The sequence below is a fragment of the Dermochelys coriacea genome, chromosome 3 (genome assembly GCF_009764565.3).
Source record: "Dermochelys coriacea isolate rDerCor1 chromosome 3, rDerCor1.pri.v4, whole genome shotgun sequence".
NCBI classification, from domain to species: domain Eukaryota; kingdom Metazoa; phylum Chordata; order Testudines; family Dermochelyidae; genus Dermochelys; species Dermochelys coriacea.
This window is the reverse complement of record NC_050070.1, coordinates 55,822,594-55,842,905: the sequence shown is the minus strand read 5'-3', so window position 1 is coordinate 55,842,905 and position 20,312 is coordinate 55,822,594. Positions and strand designations below refer to the sequence as shown.

Here is a 20,312-nt window from a genome sequence, read left to right as displayed (position 1 = left end):
TGGAATGATCAGAATAGGGACGAAGGCATACAGAAGGGCCGACTGCCAACTGCAGTGGAAGATTTTGGAGAGGGAGCCCATGCTGAGACCCCCTCGAGAGCAGAATAGTTGACACTTCCTGTTTTCCCTCCTTTCAAACTGGTCAATCCCAGGGATGCCCCGTGTTGTGAAAACAACCTGGAGAATACTCTCCTTCATAACCATTCATGGCTTACAGAGAAAATCCTGCAGAGATGGTCAGCAAGATGATTTTGCACCCCTGGCAAACGAATTGCTACCAAGTGAGTGCAAAATTGCCACAGGTTGATTGCTGCCAGCAGAGTAACATGGAATGTACCTCTCCTCCCCACTTGTTCACACAGTATATCGCAGTGGAATTGTCGGTGAGTATGGGAAATACTGTATACCTGATGAGGTCTCAGAAGGCATGATATGTATAGTGGATGGCCTGAAGTTCCAATACATTGATATGGAGTGAGGCTTCCTGTTCCAACCACAGGCCCTGCAACCTCAATGAGTCCAGATGCATCTCTCCAACCCAGAAGGGAAGCGTCGGTAAACACTCACTTGGTTGGAGAGAGCCAAGCAAAGGGGACTTCTTGGCACACATTGTGTGGGGACTTCCACTAGGGTGGGGAATCTAAGACTGGTGGAGAGAGGTGAACCAACCTGTCCAGAGGACACAGGGCGGTAACTAAGGGCAGGTGGACATGTGGCGCAGACACACATAGACCGTCATGGATGGCTGGGATTGCAGATTGAGGCAGAGCTGTTGAAGTGCCTGGAAGCGGTCGGTCGGCAGGAACACTCTCAACCTCATGGAGTCTAAATCAACTTGATTTTATGAGTGGGAGTCAAGGCTGACTTTTCAATGTTTAAGAGGAGTTCCAGATGGTTGAGTAAATGCAATGTGTTATCAACATGGGTGAGAACCTCCTCTCCACAGCTGCCCTTCAGCAACCAGTCATTGAGATAGAGGAAAATGTGGATTCCCTTCCTCCTCAGATATGACATGACCACCACCATGTATTTGGTGAAGACTCAGGGGGGCAGAAGATGGGCCGAACAGGAGAATCATATACTGAAAGTAATCTCCGACTGCAAAACGCAAAAATTTCCCGTGACATGGCAGAATCGCCGCATGCACCTAAGCGTCCTCAAGGTCAAGAGCAGCGCACCAGTCATTCTGAGACAGCATGGGTGGGGGATAGCAATAGAGTGACCAAGCCTAATCTTATGTACCTGATGAATTTGTGGAGGCCATGAAGGTTGAGAACAGGTCTCATTCCACCCTTGGATTTCAGTATCAGGAAGTACTTGGAGTAAAAACTGTGGAAACAGTGTTCCGGCAGAACCTCCTCCACCATTCCCAACTTCAACAGAGAGCTGACCTGCTCAATGAGCAGTATCTCATGAGAGGGGTCCCTGAAGAAGGATGAGAATGGGGCACAGCGAGGAATTGGATTATGTAGCCCAATCTGATAGAGATAATCGAGATCCAAGCATTGTAAAAGTGGGCCAGCCAGTCCCCAGGGGGATGGAGGAACAACAGGACCAGTGTTCTGGACAAAGGAGTCAAAACAAGCACTTGATCTGTGCTGAGGGAAGGCATGAGGACTGTCTGAAGCCCAAGCGCAACTGCTTCCTCCTTGTGGGATTTATCCCTCTTTCTAGGGTAGTAACATTTTTTTGGAGGAAAAGATCACACAAAGGAATGTGGCAGGAGACGCTGCTGCTGCCGCACCCCATAGTGGCATCTTTGCCATGACGACATGTACACCCCCAAAGTTCTCAAGCAATTCTGTGAGGAAGAAGACTGCCAATGGCTGGCCTGCGGCTGATTCAAAGCCACCACCGGCGACCTGGCAGGTGACTTTAGCTTTGAGTGGGACAAAGAGCAGGATCTCCATGAGCGAGGAGCTTCCCTCTGAGTACAAGACCACTGATATGGGAAGTGTATCACTGGCCTTGGAGTCAATTGGAAATGTATGCCTTCACTGTTAGAGAATTAATATATACCAATTGTATTTGCATTTACCTCTATCTTGTTAGAAGTTTAACAATGTGATCTAACTAGCTTGTAGATGCTAAACTTCTGTTTTTTTCTATAATGTTTCATTACTGTAGTCTAGTGATTCAGAGATTAAAAGGGGATATTAACATTTAGATAGAACTTGTGGTGTAATAATATTATTGTCTTCATTTCTCTTTGAAGTTTGTAGTAAACTACCTGTGAATGGTTTGATGGTTAATTGGCTTATGCTAATGAATGCAACTAAATTACCGGTGTATGCTTAGGAAACAGATTAGCTTCAAAGCAACAATATACATTACCTATTCTTCAGTCAAGGACGCCCTGATGTGACCCCAACTTGCTTCAGCTATAAAGAAAGTTTGGCCTGATCCTGTTTTATTTCAGATATGCTTAAACTTCGACAGGGAAAGTCTAAGCCTGTAAAACTGAGGTTTCCGGGTCTACTCTGGATTATCCCTGCAATTCTCCTGGAAGAATTTGAACAAACTCTGCACATGGACTGCCTATTGGACTATATAGGCACCATCACCATCAGCCACCTCACCATCTCTGCCATGAAACTGGCCTACAAACTCTTTTTGTATCTGTATGTATAATAATCTTTAACCATAGCATCTCTTTTTTTTATTTTTTACTAATAAATCTTAGATTTAGTTACTAAGGATTGGCTGTAAGCATGTATTTGGGTGAGGTCTGAAATATTCATTAACTTGGTGGATAATGTATCTGATCTCTTGGGATTGGTAGAACTTTATATATGGTGAATAAGGTTTTTTGTAACCCTCACTATATTAGACTTGGCTAGCTGGGCGGGAGCCAAAGTCTGGATTGCTTAAAGGGAACTGTATTTTGGCTTGTTGGTAACCAGTAAGATATTACAGAAGCTGTTTGGTTACTGGTCTGTGAAATCTAATTATAGAATAAACCACCAGTTTTAGGGATTGTCTGCCCTATGTTTCGCAGTTTGCCCTGATTGAGCATTCTCAGTATAGCCCCTCCAGCGAGCACAGTCACATCAATAAACTAGGCTATGACAAAACGTGATCTTGTGAGACTGCAACCACACAGAGATCTGATTCCAGCCATGAGAAGTGAGAAGGAACTGAGGGGAGTCAGGGCGGTGATGGTTCATATACCCAGTGCAGGGGTCAGAGCCATGAGGCTCAAGCACCACCCTTCTTCAGGTACTGCTAGGCAAAAGTCTCCAGCTTCAGTACGCAGGGCGTGCACACACCTAAGTGGAATACATGTCTGTATTTACTCAAAGAAGAAGCTGGCTATTTTGTTATAAGATGCATCTCTTTAATAATTCCCTCCCAAAAGTGTCTAATTCCTGGACACAACCACCACGTGAACAAGTGTATCCCGCTTTCCATGCAATCTTTCCAACAGAATGCATTCCTAGTAGCAAAAATATAAGGAACCTAACTGGAGTCAAATGTCATCTATACAGTAATTCATAAAACATTCTTTGTGATTATACAAGTTGAAGATGTATATGCCCTTTCCCATACAGAGACCCATTCATCTAAATCAATTTATTTGTCCAAATCTGTCTCCCACCTTTCATCTGGGTTGTTTTCCTACCCACTTCTTTTTCAATCAAAATATCTTAGAAATGAAACTTTTTGTTCCAGCTCGCTTTTGGGTCAAATCTTCAATTGTGCTTAAAGGTCTAGATAGAGCTATTTTGTATCCAAATTTGACAATGAAATTTGTCTTCTACATATTGAAAATATGGGATCTTTATATTATTTACACTATTATGTCTCTTGGTATGATCTCAAATCAGGACCCAGGAACAGCTGTACAAATTGAATAACCTTAGCTCTTACAGCAAATAGTCACTTTGATATTTCCTGGGGATAAATTCCTGATTATTAATTAAAGTCGCTAAGGGAGAGGTCCTCTGTGATAGGAATTTAAAAAAATTGTGCGAAGCTGCTCAGGTGGTCTAGATTAATGGGTTTATTTTTTGGTGACAAATTTCTTTTTAAACCCAACAACTGCTACAAGTATCTATATATGGGCTCCAGTCTTGTTTGAGTTTTAGCCAGAATGTGTGTGGTTTATAGTTAACCCAACTGATCAAATATTTTAATTGCAATGCATAATAATAAACTATATGAGGGAAAACTAGCCCACCCCTAATTGTAGGTCTATGCAGACCTTTAGAATGCACACTTTGTCTTCCATGTTTCCATATGAATTTTCATAGCACATCCTGCCATGTTTTTGACCAGTAAAACCAGTCAAAGTGTACATTGGTAGAGAAGAAGAATGCAAATCACTAAATACTGAATATCATTGTGTCAAATGCATAACCAGAAAGAGAAGGCTTCATCTTCTGTTTATTCACCTTGTTATTTCTTCATGTATACAGTCTCTGTCATATTGGTGCAAAAGTTCTGGTGATTAAGAACAGAATCTCATTTGGGGCAAAAGGATTTTTAACCAAAGAAACACAATGAATTCTTTCCAGCAAGGAACTGTTGTAAGCTAGGACACTGACTGGAAGAAAATGTTCAAGGTGAGGGATACTCAAAAGCTTCAAAAATGAAATAAGATTTTCCTCATAGAAAAATAGGTATCTTTAAGACAGAGGGGCAGCCTCAGATGGTACAGTTGTGATAGCTCTATTGAAGTCAGTGGAGCAATGACACTTTACACAGGCTGAGGATCTGCCCCTATTTTTTTCTTTTATTTCTAATTTTCATGTATGTTAACATTTTTTCTAATAACTTATGGAGTATAAAAAACAGATATGGAATAAAATATTAGCATTTTACTCCTCTTAGTTTATTCTACAAAAAATAACTAGAAAATAAACTGTTTAACGTAGTTACAGTATAATTAAGTTCAAATTGCCCCATATCCTTTCCCAGCCAGGAGGCATTATAAAACTATGGCTTGAGAAAGAGAGCATGGTTTGGAAGATAATCTAGGGATGGTGCTAAGGGAGTGCTTAGCTAAGATGTTGGTCAGTGAAAAAGGTACCATAGAAACTATTAATGTGCATTTTTCTTTTTTTTTTTAAATCTGTCCAGGATCTTTTTTTATAGGATTAATTTCTAGGCCAAGAGCACAATATTCCCCCAGTTTTTAATCCGAAATTGCAAAGATTTTATGAAAAATTTGCCCCAGACCAATTTAGAATTTGTTCCCTAGTACTTACCTTGATCCTACACATCAAGAACATTGAAACATTAAAAAAACCTATTTTTTAACTTTTTTTAAAGCCTTCTTGTATGATGGTTTTACAAGGTGAATGAGATGTGGATTTAGAATGAGAGAAAACTTGTTTTCATTTGTGCCTTAAACTAGGATTAGATCAAGTAGATGTTAAAGTATATTGACAGAACAAAACTGTCTCACCCTTCTTTAGACTAATCCTATCAGAAATAAACAGAATTGATAATGTAACCTTTGAACACTATTTGGCTCAGTGGCACGACAACAAAATGAGTTTACAGAGCAATCTACGGCTTTTGTGGTGCTGATAGGTTCACTGTATGTTAAAGAATAATACTTGCACTGCTCATAAAGCCAACAATCTCCAGTACTGATAACAGTGCCCATAGCAATAGTATTAGAGGAATTGAAATGACAGATCTGACCTTCTAGTCTCATGAAATACGTCTTTCTTTGGATTACTGTGCTTGCACATAAGGGAATAAACAGTGCAGAATAGTGGAGCACAATTTACTTCCATAAAAGGTATCCTTGTACATGAGATCAGTCCATTCCTACTAGATGCACAGCTTACGTGGATGCCACAGGCTGGATTCTGCAGCCTTCCAAGTTCACTTTGCACCATTTACACAACATAAAGTGAATTTAAAGTAGCCAGACATTTGCATTTGAGAATTCTCCCTGTGTAGGAGGAAACTCCAAGCACAAAACTGGTGCATCTTCCTGGGCCAGCTCTCCCTTGGCTCCACTGTCCAGCGTATAGGGGGTAGGGGGTGGTATTAGGAGGAGAAGGAGCATGATAGAATAAGGCTTTGCTATACTTGATCCATCCCTGATGGATCTTCTACCAAGTGTAAATTAAAACTGCCCTGTTCCGCTCTATATCTTTAATTTGAGCAGGATCAGACCACTGAGAATAAGGGGAGTGTGTTGGGCTTCCTGTCAGCTCCCACTCTCATTGCGCCCAAGCAGAGGTTGGACTAGCAAAGAATCAAGGCCAACACGTTCATCCTGAAATTTAGAGATTGAAGACTGGGTCAGTTTTAAATGTTCATCTTTACAGACTTGCATAGTCAGCATAACAGAAGTCTAAAATTTAGTTAATTCTCACACATTTTTTAAAACAAAGAATAGTGGTGTCATATGTCAAAAGTCACAGGTGCTGTTTTAAAGAGAATAAAACACACGCCATATTGCCTGAATTCTCATTTCATTCTATGAGATAAATCCTGATGTGACAGTGATTTTTGCAGCAGTAAAATTAATTTAGTATTGCAATTATTTTAATTTAGCAACATTGCAGTTTCAATCCTACTTGCTACTTACAAGTATTTAATAAAAATAATACAACTCAACCTAATGTTGTCTAGCAAGTGAGCCGTTACATGTATTACCATAGCATTTACACATCATGTCTATAAGCCATGAGTCACAGGTGTTAATACATTTAGAAAGCTGGAGAATAGCAGCACTGGAATAATGGGAAATTAATTCTGCTTTACTTTTCTTAATATTCATTTGCATTGAAAAGAAAATGAATGATTAAATGATAGTACATTTCAGTTTTGGTTTTAGAAAGCCACTTTGTCCCTTATTCCCACAAATCACCAGAAGTAGCTTCTGAAGAGACTGCACCAGTTCATTACACAAGGTTTGGGCAGGCATTGGGAGGAAAGAAACGCTTCTCTTTATATTTTTCATTGCCATGTAAATAGAAAGAGATAACCAAATCACATGTGATTACAACAGCAGATAAATCCCAAAAACTGGATAGTTGCTTCTATCCACAACAACAACATGATATTTAGTGTTTGCTGCCCACTTGATATTTTTGGATTTTCAAGACCTGAAAGTCAATAAGTTTGCTATGAAAGTCAAAGTTCTACGGATCATACATTTGGGAGAAAAGTCCAATTTTTTGAAGAATATAGAAAACACTACTATGTACAAATAATAATTCAGGATGGAGGTTCAATAATTTACTATTCAGTTTTCAGAGTAGCAGCCGTGTTAGTCTGTATTCGCAAAAAGAAAATGAGTACTTGTGGCACCTTAGAGACTAACACATTTATTTGAGCATAAGCTTTCGTGAGCTACAGTTCATTTCATCAGATGCTCACAAAAGCTTATGCTCAAATAAATGTGTTAGTCTCTAAGGTACCACAAGTACTCCTTTTCTTTTTACTATTCAGTGTTCTTAAAGCAGGACTCATGTTCAGGAATAAGTTTCTACAAAATAAAATAAATAAATAAAATAGGGTATGTTAGTTACAAATTGTTTTTGCCATTCTCACCTTCATATTTTCTTCTATACTATCAAGTGGCCCTGAAACAACAATTATTTTCCAGTGTACTAACCACCTACCTTTCTTCATTTAAATTCCTCTGGAAATCCCATTTCTTCTTTTCAGCCCACAAATGCTAAACTACATTAATATAATGCTATTACCTTTCTCCCCCATTTGTTTATGAACAAGAAAGCTCTAAGTTATCATCACACTCTGGTCTCACAGTGTGTGCTGTCCTTTATTAAGATTGTGAGCTCCTTTGGGTAAGGACTGTGTCTTTATTTGTGTTGTATATGGCATATAAATAATACGTATTTAAAAATCAATGGTCCATAAACCATAATGTTATATTTTGGGCTGCTAGACATATGATAAATGCAGGATGGCTTAACTTGCTCTGACTACTTGGCATTTGGCTTCTGTTAGAAATCAGATCCAATGCAGTCAGAGCAGTGTTGTGTGATATGCAAAAACACCAGACCCCACAGATTCAGGAATCTTCTGCCTACCAATGATTGATCTCTGGTGAATTGCAAGTCATATACTGAGGCTTAGGATACTGGAAGGAGAACAGTGTCTATTTGCCCTGTTAGCCAGAGAAAGAGCATTATGTCAGTAGCCCTCCAAAGAACAACAGAAGTTAAAGATGGAAAAAAATAACCTAATCCACCTCAATCAGTATAAATTATTCCCTACACTCACTCTCTCTCAGTGCTTTGCCCAATCTAGTTTTAAATTGCTCAAGGTGAGGGTCCTCTATTTCCTTTGGAAAACTTCTCCATAGTCAAACATTCTTCAACTACCATCTACGTATATTGTAACTTCCATTAGGTGCAAAACATGCCTTCTGCATTTTGTTCTGAGCCGAGCATACTGTCAGCATTTAAATAGGGAATAAATTGAAAAACTACTAGTTCTTATTAATTAATGTCTAAAGTGGCAAATGTAGACATATTGACTCAGTTTGCACAAAGAAGAACTGTTACTACCAGGGAGTGCATGTTTTTACATGGTCACCTTAAAATAAAGGGAAGCTGAACTAAGAGTGGCAGCAGCAGCTGGAATCACATCCCTATGTCCAAACAAAGTTTATTCATAAGACTCAAGGAGATCACGGCACAGCTGCAAAGGAAATACTTATAAGTCAACAAGCACTTCAGAGTAGAAGAATGGGAACATAACCAAAGGACTGAAAACTCTCTGTAGAGTTAGAAAAAAACCTTAACATCAACAAGTCATTTTTTAGAAAACTGAGATTGAATTGTCTCATCTCATAATTTTTAAATGATTGCAGATGTTGATTTTTATGTCTGTTATTTATTACCATTACTGGATAATACAACATCTCTCTCTCTCTCTCTCTCCCCCTCCCTATGTTTTTAAACAAATAACTTTAAAATGTGACTAAATTTTCCTAATCTATAAACACCATTTTCTTTTAAATCATTAACAGTGGAAAATTGACTGGTACTTTTGAAGAGCTGTGGTAGCTGGTTACACCCCAGCCCTTAAAAAGGAGAGCATAGCTCATAAGTAGTCTGTACTTTCCTTAGCTCAGAAGCTATATCCTCCATTGTCTTCCTTCAACATGATTTTTCATTGGGCAATGTTAGGTACTTATATGTCTCTCATAACCACAGGACCTGAGCACCACACAATCTTTAATGCATTTATTCCCACAAACATACTTGTGTGTTAGGGAAGTACCATTATCCCCCTTTTGCAGATGGGGAATGAGGCACAGAGAGACTAAGGCCCAGACTCACAAAAGGGACTTGGCCTTTGCCATGTTGAGCATCACAACACCTAACTTTCATGTGCCTAGAAAAAACACAGGAACACCACTACAATGCACAAAGCCCGAGTTAGGGACCTACACTCCCTATACCATGAATGGAGAGAGATAGGCACCTTAGAACATCATCCACAAAGCCATCATGATAGGCAGGGAGCTGCCTAAGTTAGCCAATGGGAAATCAAACAACTAGGGTGTGTACTAAGCCCTGCTCCTCTTCCAGAGGTAGCTCCTGAAGTCTGGGCTGCAAGGAGGCACCTATCTCTGCTTGTGATTCACAAATCAGGGAAAGACAGGCATTTGCCTGCTAAATCATGTGCAGGGCCAGATCCAATAGGCATGCTCAGCGGCCACCTCATTCCCCACAAAATGGCAGGGGGTAGTGAGGAGGATGGGGGAGGAGAAAGATGTCCTTTAAACCTTGTGGACAGGGTATGTCCCTGAGATGTGGGAGAGTCCCAGTTTTCAAGTCCCCACGCTGCCTGATGAGGAGAAGAGGTTGAACTGGGGTCTGCCACCTCTCAGGTAAGTGTTCTAACCATCTGGCTATACAGTCATTTTAATTTTTTCTCTGACCCAAATAATAATTAATTATTGAATCATTTAATTAAAGCAGAACTACTTAAAAAGGAGAGATTGTGGGAACCCCACATCAGAACATCCCATAACCAATGGGTAAAGCACTAACTTGAGAGATGGCTGATCTCTATTCAAATCCCTTCTCATCAAACAACAGGTGGGAGTCCCCAGGTGAGTACCCTAACCTCTAGGCTAAAGGTTGTAAGGGAGGTCTGCCTCTAGCTTCCCACCCTTCACCTCCCTGGCTGTTTTCTGTGGAATTAGGTGGTCACCTGCTAAATGTTATATGTAACTACATACAGTGATCTCCATTAAAAAGTCAGTTTATGTCAACAGACATAACATATAAGAGATAATATAGTAAATGTTGATTTTTTCACCCCTTATAGTAATTACATAATTTTACACATTTGCAAATTGATTGGTAATTAAAATATATCTCCAAACTAATTATTTGTATTCTCATCAAGTAGGACATGCTGTGTAAATAAAAAGCTGCCAGTTACCATGGAAATAAGGAATACACACCATGTCAGTGCCCTGTAACTTGAAGTTTTACCAAGTATTTTTGTCATGCTAGACACTGTAGGGTTAACATAAAAACTTATCTACATACACACATCCTAACACAACATGCTGCGAACACTGAGGACATTTTATGATGTCTAAAGAATATGAACCATATTCTTAAGTCCTTATTCTACCATAGCAGAAAATAGAGTTTTGTCTGTGAAGGAGCTAAGGACCTCAGAACTAGGCCCTATGTGAGGAAGTTATCATAGGTTGAAAACATTTAACCACAAAAAACTGCACAAATGAAGCGATTTACCTTTTCACCTTCTTCTCCTTTATTACCCTCAAAGCCACGTTCTCCCTGTTATGAAAACAAATCACAAGATTGTTTGACAGGAAATATTAAGCAAATGTCATATACATAAACAATCTACACAATTTCTATTGCATTTAATTGTATTTCAGGTTAAAAAGAAGGCTTGACAATACTACACAACTTGGACACTGAATATCTTTTCAGCACATCAAAAGATCTGAAACTTATGTGGAAAACTGGAATGGTTTTCTCTGGTTTTGGCAGCTAACTCTGTTTATAGACCACTGAAGTTAGTCCTGTCATCCCAGTCCTCATTCTGAAAATAAAAGTTTTATTTATTTTATTTAAAATGTATAAGTGTGACTTGCCAGGTGTCAAGGTGCTGTTCAATCATTGTATATACAAAGCTTATTCAACCAAGAAGAGCTCTCTATGAAAAACCTACAGAATGATTTCAGCTTTGCAGCATATGCTGAAGGTCATTATATCCAAGCTCAGATGGATCCAAAGGGAAGTGGATTCCTGATTTGAGTATCCTTCACCAAAAAAGACCAGTTACCATTTTCCTCCCATTTAAATTATGGAATTCTTAGATCAAGTGCTGTACCTGAACATAAGAGTTCTGGTCTCTAATGTAGTCAAGATACAAACTAACAAAACCAACATCTTTAATTTTCACAGATATTAATGTATATGTAACAGGTTCCCCGGGGTGCTGCCTAGAACTGGGGTATGATGGGTTTGGGCCCTTTGGGGTGTCACCTTATGTGCTGGGATGCCACTGAGTCAGCCTATTCTGCCATCCTGGGTCCCCTTTACCTGACCTTGCCGTGTTAGGCTGACAAGCCTTTTCAGGCAGGGCCATGTCCAGCTGCACAGAGAGACAGAGATCCGTTCTAGAAAAATTCAGCCTTGGGGGCTCACCCCAACACTCTGGTGCCCACTCCTTTTAAGGGGTACAAACCCAAAGGTTTTACGAAATTTGCCCCCTCCCTCAATGTGGAGGAAGATATGCACAACTTCTTGCCCCTAAATTAGAAATTACATAAACTGGGTTATATTACAAATGAGAAATAAGTTTATTAACTACAAAAGGTAAATTAAGTGAATATAAGAGATAACAGACAGAACAAAGCAGATTACTGACCAAATAAAGCAAAATACACAAGCTAAGTTCAATATACTTAAGAAACAAGTTACAAAATGTAAATTCTCACCCTAAATGTTATTTTAGGCAGGTTGCAAAGTTTCTATGGTTCAGAGTTCCATGTATATTCCTTTTCAGACTGGACCCCTGTCTCAGTCTGGACACCCCCCTTGCCTTCCCTTCAGGTGGTTTTAGCAGACTTTCTTCTTGGACAGACAGGCCATGGAGAGGAGGAGTCCCGTTTGCCTTCCTCCACACCCTTAAATAGGATTTACATAAGGTGGGAATTCTTTGTTTCCCAAACTTGACCCCTCCTCCCACTTTTTTTCCTGTGAAAAGTTACAAGTCGTCCCAGGTAATGTTTAGTATCAGGTGACAAAATCACCTGGCTCTGTAGTATCACAGCATTCATGAGTCAGTGGCAATATGGAACATCAACACGAAGGCCAAAGCCTTTTCATAGTCCATTGTCCTGTCTGACTTTTCCATTGTTGTACCGGAAGTGTTAGCAGTGAGCGTCACCCGAAGTAGCATAGTTGAAATACAGATACATAGTCACTATTCCTAACTTCAGATATAGAAATGATACAGACATACAAATTAGATAATCACCTTTAGTAGATTATAACCTTTCCAATGATATCTTACAAGACTCATCTTGCATAAAGTACTTCTTGGTTATGTCATATTCTTATCATAAGCATTTTTCATATGGAATGAAACGTCACATGGGATATCACTAAGCCCCCTTACCCACTAGCCTGGGCTCCCACTCACTGCTGTGAGAAGCCACAGACATGCTCCTGGTCTCACACTTTCCGCAGCACACAGGTAGGGACACACCCAGTTGTAATAACATGCAGACTGGCTTTCTGACCAGCCTCTGCATGGGAAGGCTATGCAGCTAGGGTACTTACCAGTTTCTCAGGCATACACCCCCTTTCAGACACACACCTCTGTGCTCTCTAGAGTGGAATCTATCCCCTGTTTAGCTGTGGGCTCACAGCTAACAGCCAGAACAGTCCTTTTACTGGTAGGCACTATGCCTCCCTCTTTGAATTGGGTTTGCCTCCAGCTGCAGAGTTCCTGAAACTCTCACCCACCTCAGTGGTCTCTAGGATTCCATCCCCCACCTCTGGACTTCCTCTAGGACACAAGTTCCTATGCATTCTAGAGTGAGGTGTCCCTTGCTCAACTGCAACCTGCTGGCATTCAGCAACTGGGACCATCTTCCCTCTGATAGGCAATACACTCTCCTCCCCCTTTGAGGAAAAGCTGCTTTTAGCCACCGGGCAGTAGGAGCTGGTCTCAACCACACCCGCCCCTGTAGCAGACTGTTTTCCACAGCTGAAGAGGAATTAAAGAGACACTCTCCCATTCCCCCAGCAGTTCCTAAGACTTCACCCTTTCCCTGTGGGGTTTCAGCACAATATTGCTCCTTGCTGCTGACAGACCCCTTGACAACCTGAGCTACACTGAAAAAGTCATTCCCAAGTAACAATTGTGTTGGGTTACCATGTATTGAAGCGACAGTTAATTCAGCTTCCAAATCCCCAGTTTCTATGTGCACTTTAGCCAATGGCACAAGGATTTTGTGACCTCCTACTACAAAGGCTCTGCCATCTGCCCTGGCGGTATGTCTTTCTCCTGAACAAGGTCTCTTCTGACCACAGAAATTTCTGCACCTGTATCCCTCCACCAAGATTGTTCCTTGCCATTAATTCTGACAGTCCCTATGTGCTTCCTGCCTGGCTGTGCAGAGGTTACTTTTACAAGCCCTGGAAATCCTGGACGCCCCATCATCTCAGGCATTGGCACCCTGAGAGCAGGATTGTCTGGCTATGTAGACTCCCTCCTCAGACCCTTCGTTACCAGCACTCCCAGATATCTTCGAGACACCACTGACTTCCTGAGGAAACTACAGTCCATTGGTGATCTTCCTAAAAACACCATCCTAGCCACTATGGATGTAGAAGCCCTCTACACCAACATTCCACACAAAGATAGACTACAAGCCATCAGGAACAGTATCCACGATACTGTCATGGCTAACCTGGTGGCTGAACTTTGTTACTTGTCCTCACCCATAACTATTTCACATTTGGGGACAAGGTATACCTTCAAATCAGCGGCACTGCGATGGGTACCCGCATGGCCCCACAGTATGCCAACATTTTTATGGCTGACTTAGAACAACGCTTCCTCAGCTCTCGTCCCCTAATCCCCTACTCTACTTGCGCTACATTGATGACATCTTCATCATCTGGACCCATGGAAAAGAAGCTCTTGAGGAATTCCATCATGATTTCAACAATTTCCATCCCACCATCAACCTCAGCCTGGACCAGTCCACACAAGAGATCCACTTCCTGGACACTACGGTGCTAATAAGCGATGGTCACATAAACACCATCCTATACTGGAAACCTACTGACCGCTATTCCTACCTACATGCCTCTAGCTTTCATCCAGATCATACCACTCGATCCATTGTCTACAGCCAAGCTCTACGATATAACCGCATTTGCTCCAACCCCTCAGACAGAGACAAACACCTACAAGATCTCTATCATGCATTCCTACAACTACAATACCCACCTGCTGAAGTGAAGAAACAGATTGACAGAGCCAGAAGAGTACTCAGAAGTCACCTACTACAGGACAGGCCCAACAAAGAAAATAACAGAACGCCACTAGCCATCACCTTCAGCCCCCAACTAAAACCTCTCCAACGCATCATCAAGGATCTACAACCTATCCTGAAGGACGACCCATCACTCTCACAGGTCTTGGGAGACAGGCCAGTCCTTGCTTACAGACAGCCCCCCAATCTGAAGCAAATACTCACCAGCAACCACACACCACACAACAGAACCACTAACCCAGGAACCTATCCTTGCAACAAAGCCCGTTGCCAACTCTGTCCACATATCTATTCAGGGGATACCATCATAGGGCCTAATCACATCAGCCACACTATCAGAGGCTCCTTCACCTGCGCATCTATGCGATATATGCCATCATGTGCCAGCAATGCCCCTCTGCCATGTACATTGGCCAAACTGGACAGTCTCTACGTAAAAGAATGAATGGACACAAATCAGACGTCAAGAATTATAACATTCAAAAACCAGTTGGAGAACACTTCAATCTCTCTGGTCACTCGATTACAGACCTAAGAGTGGCTATCCTTCAACAAAAAAGCTTCAAAAACAGACTCCAACGAGAGACTGCTGAATTGGAATTAATTTGCAAACTGGATACAATTAACTTAGGCTTGAATAGAGACTGGGAATGGATGAGTCATTACACAAAGTAAAACTATTTCCCCATGGTATTTCTCCCCCCACCCCACCCCCCACTGTTCCTCTGATATTCTTTTTAACTGCTGGAATTAGCCTACCTTGCTTGTCACCATGAAAGGTTTTCCTCCTCCCCCCCCCCGCTGCTGGTGATGGCTTATCTTAAATGATCACTCTCCTTACAGTGTGTATGATAAACCCATTGTTTCATGTTCTCTGTGTGTATATATAAATCTCTCCTCTGTTTTTTCCACCAAATGCATCCGATGAAGTGAGCTGTAGCTCACGAAAGCTTATGCTCTAATAAATTTGTTAGTTTCTAAGGTGCCACAAGTACTCCTTTTCTTTTTGCGAATACAGACTAACACGGCTGCTACTCTGAAACCTTTTACAAGCCCTGTATGATAAGTGGCAATTGCCTGAGGTGCCTCTGTACTCTGGGTAGCAGCATTCCTATGAGTTGCTTGCTGCCTGTTCCCACTCAGAACAGAGCATTTATTCCTAAGGTGCTCAGTGGAATTACAATGATTGTACCTTCCAGGCTCTTCTGTTTTTACAGGGGACTTGGGGCAAGGACAAGAGGAATGGATTTGGGGAGATGAGCATCCAGCCTCCCATTCACCCTTCCTTTCTCCAGGAGTAAAACAGAACCCTTTTTCCCTCCAAACTTAATCCCTCTGCCTGTGATTTATTTCTAATAGATACTTGGATTTGTTCAAAATTGATCAGCTAGAGTAGCACATTCATCAACAGTCTTTACCTTTTTAATCCCATAAACACTGTTTTACATCATCATTACATAAATTCAGGAAATGTTCCTGAGCAACAAGATTGCACATTTCTTCAAAGCCTGTAATATCTTTTCCCCTTACTCACTTATCCATCAAATCTCTCATCTGGTTTACATATGACACATTACTCATTCCAGCACCTCTCTTAAGGCTTCTAAATTTTATTCTATATGTTTCAGGTGTAATCTGAAACAGTTTTTAAACTATTTCTTTGAATTTACCATAATCTGAAGCATCTCCAATTGGCATCTTATTGAATATATCCAGAGCTCTTCCAGACAACTTTGCAATCAAAGTGGGCATCTTTTGGTCTTCAGAAATCTCATGAAGTACACACAGCCTTTCAAAGGTGATGAAATATTCAGCAATGTCCCCTGTCTTGTTGTACACAGGACACAATTGTTCCCATTTGTGGCTTTTCAGAGAGGTGGTGTATTGGGGTGCTGGTTCTGCTTCTTTATCAAGTCAAGTTCATGCTTCCTTTCTTTTTCCCCTCTCCTCCATGACTAGCTTCCAGGCCTCCATTTCATTTTCTTGCAATTCCAGGGCTCTCTGGTGTGCAGCTTTTTGCTTGGCCTCTTCCGCTTGTATAGTTCTCCGGTGTGCAGCTTCTTGCGCATTAATCTCCATTTATTTTAATTCCATTTGTCTTCTGTGCTCCTTTTCCCTCTCTTCTGCCTGCAATCTGCTATGCTCCAGCTTCTTGCTAGATTCACTTTCACACATTTTCCTGTTTTTCTGTCCATACTTCCCTTGCCCGAAATAAGCAAACAGAAAATAAACTGGTAATCACTTTGACTGACCTCTAGCCACCACACTTAAAACTCTGTGCCACTGTGATGGGTTCCCCTCCGGGATGCCGCCTGGAACTGGGGTACCACTGAGCCACCTGACCTACCAGCCTGGGTTCCCACTCACTCTACAATGCTTTGACAAGCCGCAGACATGCTCCCAGTCTCACACTTTCATCAGCCCACAGATAGGGACACACCCAGCTGCAATAACATGTAAGGCTTTCTGATCAGCCCCAGCATCAGAAGGCTACTCAGCTAGGACACTTACCAGCTTCCCATGTGCATTCCCCCCTCTGGAGGGTAAACCCAAAATTATACGGTCTTGTGCTGCACAAAGAACTGTACAGCATAAGCTCATAAAATTTGCCCTCTCTCTCAATGTGGAGAGACATGCAACAGCTTTCTACCCAAGTATGATTTCCGCACACTGCTTTTAGACAAAACAAAACCAAGTTTATTAACTACAAAAGATAGGTTTTAAGTGATTATAAGGGATAGCAAACAGATCAAAGCCGATTACCTCACAAATCAAATAAAAATCTAAGCTTAATATACTAAAGAGATTGGATACGAGTAGCAAATTCTCACCCTAAATGATGATTTAAGCCATCTGCAGAGATTCTTAAAGAGCAAGCTGCGCTTGCTTGCAGCTTAAAACCTCAGGTATTCCTTTCACAGGCTAGAAATCCCTCTAGCTTGGGTTCAGCCCTCCCCCCAGTTCAGTCATAGATTCATAGATACTAAGGTCAGAAGGGACCATTCTGATCATCTAGTCCGACCTCCTGCACAGCGCAGGCCACAGAATCTCACCCACCCACTCCTATGAAAAACCTCACCCATGTCTGAGCTATTGAAGTCCTTAAATCATGGTTCAAAGACTTCAAGAAGCAGAGAAGCCTCCCTCAAGTCAACCATGCCCCATGCTACAGAGGAAGGCGAAAAACCTCCAGGGCCTCTCCAATCTGCCGTGGAGGAAAATTCCTTCCCGACCCCAAATATTGCAATCAGCTAAACCCTGAGCATATGGGCAAGATTCACCAGCCAGATACCCAGGAAAGAATTTTCTATAGTAACTCAGATCCCATCCATCTAATATCCCATCTCAGGGGATTTGGCCTATTTACCCTGAATATTTAAAATCCCATTATCCCATCATACCATCTCCTCCATAAACTTATCAAGTAGAATCTTAAAACCAGATAGATCTTTTGCCCCCACTGCTTCCCTTGGAAGGTTATTCCAAAACTTCACTCCTCTGATGGTTAAAAACCTTCGTCTGATTTCAAGTCTAAACTTCCTGGTGGCCAGTTTATACCCATTTGTTCTTGTGTCCACATTGGTGCTGAGCTGAAATAATTCCTCTCCCTCTCCTGTATTTATCCCTCTGATATATTTATAGAGAACAATCATATCTCCCCTCAACCTTCTTTTAGTTAGGCTAAACAAGCTCCTTAAGTCTCCTTTCATAAGACAAGTTTTCCATTCCTCGGATCATCCTAGTAGCCCTTCTCTGTACCTGCTCCAGTTTGAATTCATCCTTTTTAAACATGGGAGACCAGAACTGCACACAGTATTCTAGGTGAGGTCTCACCAGTGCCTTGTAGAACGGTACTAAAACCTCCTTATCCCTACTGGAAATGCCTCTCCTGATGCATCCCAAAACCGCATTAGCTTTTTTCACAGCCATATCACATTGGCTGCTCATAGTCATCCTATGATCAACAAATACTCCAAGGTCCTTCTCCTCTTCTGTTACTTCTAATTGATGCGTCCCCAACTTATAGCTAAAATTCTTGTTATTAATCCCTAAATGCATAACCTTACACTTCTCACTATTAAATTTCATCCTATTACTATTACTCCAGTTTACAAGGTAATCCAGATCCTCCTGTATAATATCCCGATCCTTCTCCGAATTGGCAATACCTCCCAGCTTTGTATCATCTGCAAACTTTATTAGCACACTCCCACTTTTTGTGCCAAGGTCAGTAATAAAAAGATTAAGTCCTTCTTCCTCAGGTATTTTCAGGAGTTTCCTTGGGTGAGGAGTCAGTGAAGAACCACAATGATGTCACTCCCCTGTTTTAAATAGCTTTTGCATATGGCAGGAACCCTTTGTCTCCAGGCTTAGTTCCCATGCCTTTTAGTGGAAAAATACTGGTATTCCAAGATGGAGTCCAGTACCAGGTGATCTGGTCACATGACCCTATAGGGTCACAGCAGCCATAACTCCTGTTTTTTGCATCCTCAAGAAGGCCCCACAGTGGGAGATTAGCTTCTTCTAAAACCTATTATTCTCCCTAATGGCCCTTCCCAGCCAGCCATCTAGACTGATTGCATTCTGCCTAATGGGTGTTCCCCCATTTATAAAGATATTTTAATAGATGCACAGACAATATTCCTAACTTCAGATACCAAAATGATACTTGCATATAAATATGATAATCATATTCAGTGAATCATAACCTTTTCAATGGTATCTTACATGACCTATGTTGCATAAAATACATCATAGTTATGCCATAATCATAACATAATGATATTACTTTGAAGAATACGGGATGCAATGCCACACTATACACCCATCTTTAATGAGAAATGCAATCAAAGTTCTATTTTTCATATAGGAACAGGCAAACTACCTAATCCAAACACAGATTCCATGCTCCACCTCCCCCAAAACCATCTCGCAGGAAATAGTTCTCATTCCATCTTCCTTTCTTAGCATCTACATCCATAGTGTTGATACAGCATACATGAACTCTATAGGTTTCAGAGTAGCAGGCGTGTTAGTCTGTATTTGCAAAAAGAAAACGAGTACTTGTGGCACCTTAGAGACTAACAAATTTATTTGAGCATAAGCTTTCGTGAGCTACAGCTCACTTTCTCTATAGGTCTGGAGATCAAGAAAATGGAAATCTCCCAAATCGCAGCATATGGTATTTCTTTCACTTTAATGTAAAAATTTCCCATTTTGATTTTGTCCTCTCCCCCCCTCTAAGTTCACCTATTCCAGAGTTCCATTCCCTTATATAGAAGCTTAAAGTTTAAGTGAAGGTAGGTGAAACAGTAGTCTACAACATGCAAGCTTCCTATTTAAAATATGTTGCCAAATAATTCAGTTGACACAGCATCATGAGCTACACCTGAGAATCAATTTCAGAGTTTTGAGATGCACAGATTCATATGCCAGCAAATAGTTCTGGGCTTTCCAGCAGCTGTTTGTGGTGGCTGCATTATGCTTACTGTTTTGGCTGATGCGCTTGGTGAAGTCAACAGGTTAGATGTCAGTTTTAATAATGTGCCTAAGATAAAGTATGCAGAACTTAGTCCAGGTACAATAGGAGCCCGTGCTTTTCTGTTGGAAAATGTGCATGTGGTGTTTGTTAAAATAATTTAGAAATGTTTCTTCATTTTTGTTTATCTGATATAAATTCTGATATGTCTCATTACACACTTTTGATATATTCCTACAAAAAAGGCATTGCCTCCATTTAGCTTCATCAGATGTAAGATTGCAAATCTCTTGTTTTCACAGTTGTAAAATGTCAAATTCATCA

The 20,312-nt window shown here is 41.0% G+C and overlaps 1 protein-coding gene across 1 annotated transcript in view; it reads right to left on the bottom strand.

Moving 5' to 3' along the window:
• Positions 1-20,312, bottom strand: part of COL19A1 (collagen type XIX alpha 1 chain) — a 345,729-nt gene that overhangs the window by 217,073 nt on the left and 108,344 nt on the right. The window contains exon 11 of the mRNA XM_043510441.1: positions 10,719-10,763. Within this exon, the coding sequence (XP_043366376.1) occupies positions 10,719-10,763 (45 nt within the window). The remainder of the gene's footprint in view (positions 1-10,718; positions 10,764-20,312) is intronic.